Source organism: Crocuta crocuta, unplaced genomic scaffold, assembly GCF_008692635.1.
Source record: "Crocuta crocuta isolate KB4526 unplaced genomic scaffold, BGI_CrCroc_1.0 scaffold5, whole genome shotgun sequence".
Classification (NCBI taxonomy): domain Eukaryota; kingdom Metazoa; phylum Chordata; class Mammalia; order Carnivora; family Hyaenidae; genus Crocuta; species Crocuta crocuta.
In genome coordinates this window covers 1,583,526-1,587,070 of record NW_027530500.1, presented here as the reverse complement: position 1 = coordinate 1,587,070, position 3,545 = coordinate 1,583,526, and the positions used below count along the sequence as shown (strand labels likewise).

General features: G+C 50.1%; 1 protein-coding gene across 1 annotated transcript in view; it reads left to right on the top strand.

The window, feature by feature from the left end:
• Positions 1–227: 227 nt before the first annotated feature.
• MYO7B (myosin VIIB) overlaps positions 228–3,545 on the top strand; it is a 77,635-nt gene continuing 74,317 nt past the window's right edge. The window contains exons 1-2 of the mRNA XM_077766786.1: positions 228–420; positions 964–1,005. Of these exons, the coding sequence (XP_077622912.1) occupies positions 228–420; positions 964–1,005 (235 nt within the window). The remainder of the gene's footprint in view (positions 421–963; positions 1,006–3,545) is intronic.

Sequence of the window (3,545 nt, the reverse complement as noted above, 5' to 3'; positions counted from 1 at the left end):
CCTCACTACCCTCAGCCCGAACACACTGACCCCAACATCACTTGCTCTTTCCCCTCTGACTTTGTTAAAGTTGCACGGTCCTTGGAGAAGACGCTTCTTCCTTCCACAGTGAGTTCTCACTCGTCTGTTAAAGCCGGTGTCGACGCCTCTCCAAGGGCATCATTCGTGGTTTCATCGAACTAATACTTGCTGGGGACAGGCCTGTGCTGGACGCAGGGAGTACAGTCATGAATAGAAAAGAGCCAGTGCACCTCGCACTGCTCACTGCAAAGGAAGGCGAGGTGCCTGTGCTCCGGGTCAGGATAGCAGGGGGCTGGCCCCCACCCCCACCCCCAAACCCCATCCTCGGCCTGCTGCAGCCAGTCAGTCCTGCAAGAGTATTCCTGAAGCCCCAGGGAGGCAGCCAGGCACTGGGGGCAGGTCTGAAAGGGGGTAGATTGGGGGGGATTCCCAGCTGTGCTGCTAACTGACTGGGTCTCCTGACCTTTGTGGGACCCCGTTGAACAAATTGGGGGAGGCCTGAGTTTTGGGATGCTAAGAGATTTAGATAACGCATGTCACATGCCTCTAGCTGTGCTGGCTGCTTACCTCAGCACTCCCCACAGTGTGTGGTGGGGGCTGGCTTTCACAGGTGTCCAAGCAGATTAAACATGTGTTTCTGGTGGAGGATGGGGACTGTGTCTTAAGTATGTCCAGAGCCACCCGCACTCCCCACGTTGAGCTCAGTACTGAGTGCAAAATAGATGTTCAATAAAGATGAGGTAGGATAGAAGAAACTGAGAAAGCATCTTCTCACACTTGGGTGGGGGAACTGTAACTTATAGGTGTGTTTATTCAAGAGTCACTTCTTGAGCCGGGCCCCATGCAGGGCACGGGGGTGTGTGCTGTGTGCACACGAGGCCCCTGCCCTCCAGGGGTTCCAAGGCCCTGAGGACTGACAATCTGCTTTCTCTCCGCTCACAGGCTGGGGGGAGCTGCGGCCTCAGGATGTCGGCCTTCAGGCTGGTAAGAATTGCATCTATTCCATCTTGGGATTATCTGGGAATTGCCAAAGGCTACATCAAGTCACTCAGCGAGAGGCAAGGAGGGCCCACAAGGAAAACTTCAGAGACGAGGGAGCAGGAGGAACAAGACAGATTATCTCATCTACAGAAAACGAGTTTGGCTGACCTCTGGGCCTGAGCAGGTGGCCGCACTTGGTGCGGTAATCTCTCACTTCTGTTCGTGGCTTAACTGCCTTGAGAAGGGGATTTCTCTTTTGTTGTCTCATTGCAGCCATTGCAGGGAGCTCACTCAGAGTAGACGGGAATCAGACACCGGGCCCGATCTCTCCTTCGGGCTCTGCACCACCTTCCCCCAGCTTAACAAACCTCTAAGTGCCTGCCTTGCCCCAAAGGCCAAGAAATGGCTCTGTGTGGAAGGGCAGCAAATGCTGAGGTGCTGCCTGCCCTGGAGTGCGGGTGGCAGGCACAGGCCTCCAGGCAGCTGCGGTGGTGCAACTTGGAGGCTGGAGGAGCCCCGAGGAGAGCCCCAAACCAGCCTGGGCAAACTTCTCTGCCCTCCCCTCCACCCCACCCCTGAATTTCAACCCAAACCCAGGAAGGTCGGATAGATGGAAGTCCTTTTTGATAAGAAAATAGCCCAGATATTCTTTTTCTGCATGCAAAGTCACACGGTGACCATTGTCTCCTTCTGGCCACTGGATCCACACTGCTGAGAGGGGGAAGCATTGCCCAGCAACCGAGGGCTCCTGCAACCAAGCCCTCCAACTGCCTGAGCCACAGAAGGGTGGCTAGGGCTGTTTTTTCCAGAACAGAGACAAGCTGTTCTAGGCTGGAGGGAAAACACACATGGTTTCAAAATCCAGGTTGTTTTTGGTGTTCAAATCACCAGCTTTAGGACTTGGCACCACTTTGGAGTATCAGGAGCATGGGTTGTAAGGCAGAGCCAGGCTTATTTCACAAAGGAATGCACCCATGGGAGGCATTAGTCCCAAAGGTTCCAATGGGAACATGACTAACTTCAAGCAGAGTTTAGAAAGCTACCTCTTGGGGACATATTATGCTCAGTTGCAGTTGTGCACCTGCTCTGTCTTCTAACATTGCAAGCTCCTTGGGAAGACAGTGATGGTCTGATTCACCAACCATCCCTTTAGACGGTCCTAGCGACTCCTGAATAAAGGGCAGAACCATACTGAGCTTATTCCTGATGTACCATCCATCTGTTCTACTCCATGCTGGGCACCATTCAGGCTCCTGACCCGTGTTACATTCCATCTTCACAACAGCCCTGTGAAGCTGCCCCGTTCAATAGATGAGGAAACTGATGCTCAGAGAGGTTAAGTGACTTGCCCAAGGCAATCTCACTCATGGAATGTAGAGTAGGAATGAGAACCCAGCCTGTGTGACTTCAAAGGGGCTAACCAGGAGGCCACTCTGCAAAACCTTGCCACAACAAAATGCCGTAATACATACCACAGACAGGGCGGCTCAAATAGAAATTTATTCTCTTACAGTTTTGGAGACTAGAAGTCCAATATCAAGGTGCCAACAGAGTTTGTGTCTGGTGAGACCTCTCTTTCTGGCTTGCAGATAGCCACCTTCTCCATGGCTTTCCTTCTTTGGACACACACACACACACACACACACACACACACAGGGAGAGAGAGAAAGAGAGAGAGAGAGAGAGCTCTCTGGTGTCTCTTCTCTTATCAGGACACCAATCCTACCAGGTTAGGGCCCAACCTCTTTGACCTCATTTAACATTAATTACTTTAAAAAATGTTTTTAAAATGTTTATGTTTATGTTAAAATGTTTTGAGAGAGAGAGAGAATACATGCATGAGCGGGGGAAGGGCAGCTCTGCACTAACAGCAGAAGGACCAACACAGGACTCAAACTCATGAACTATGAGATCATGACTCAAGCTGAAGTCAGATGATTAACTGACTGAACCACTCCGCCCACCCCGCCAACTGAAATGACCTCTTTAAAGGCTCTATCCCCAAACACAGTTTACACTGAGAGATACAGCTTTGACATATGAATTCAGTCTACAAAAGGCTTTAATGTTTACTTTAATCTCTATTGTTAAGAAAACTCAAACATGTTGGGGCACCTGGGTGGCTCAGTCAGTTAAGTGTCCAACTTCAGCTCAGGCCATGATCTCACCATTCATGAGTTTGAGCCCCACATCAGGCTCTGAGCCTGGAGCCTGCTTTGGATCCTGTGTTTCCCTCTCTTTTCCCCTCCCTCACTCATGCTCTGTCTCTCTCTCAAAAATAAATATTACAAAAGAAAAAAGAAAACTCAAACATGTTGGTTAACTACATTAAGGAAACAGTCTATACATTTTTTGAAAGTAATGAGCAGTGGACCCTGCCCCCCCACCTCAGGCTAGTAAAATATATTTTTTTAAATGTTTATTTATTTGTGTGTGTGTGTGTATGTGTGTGTGTGTGTGAGAGAGAGAGAGAGAGAGAGAGAGAGAGAGAGAGAGAGAGAGAGAGAGAGAGAGAGAGAGAGAGAGAGAGAGGGTCTGGAGGA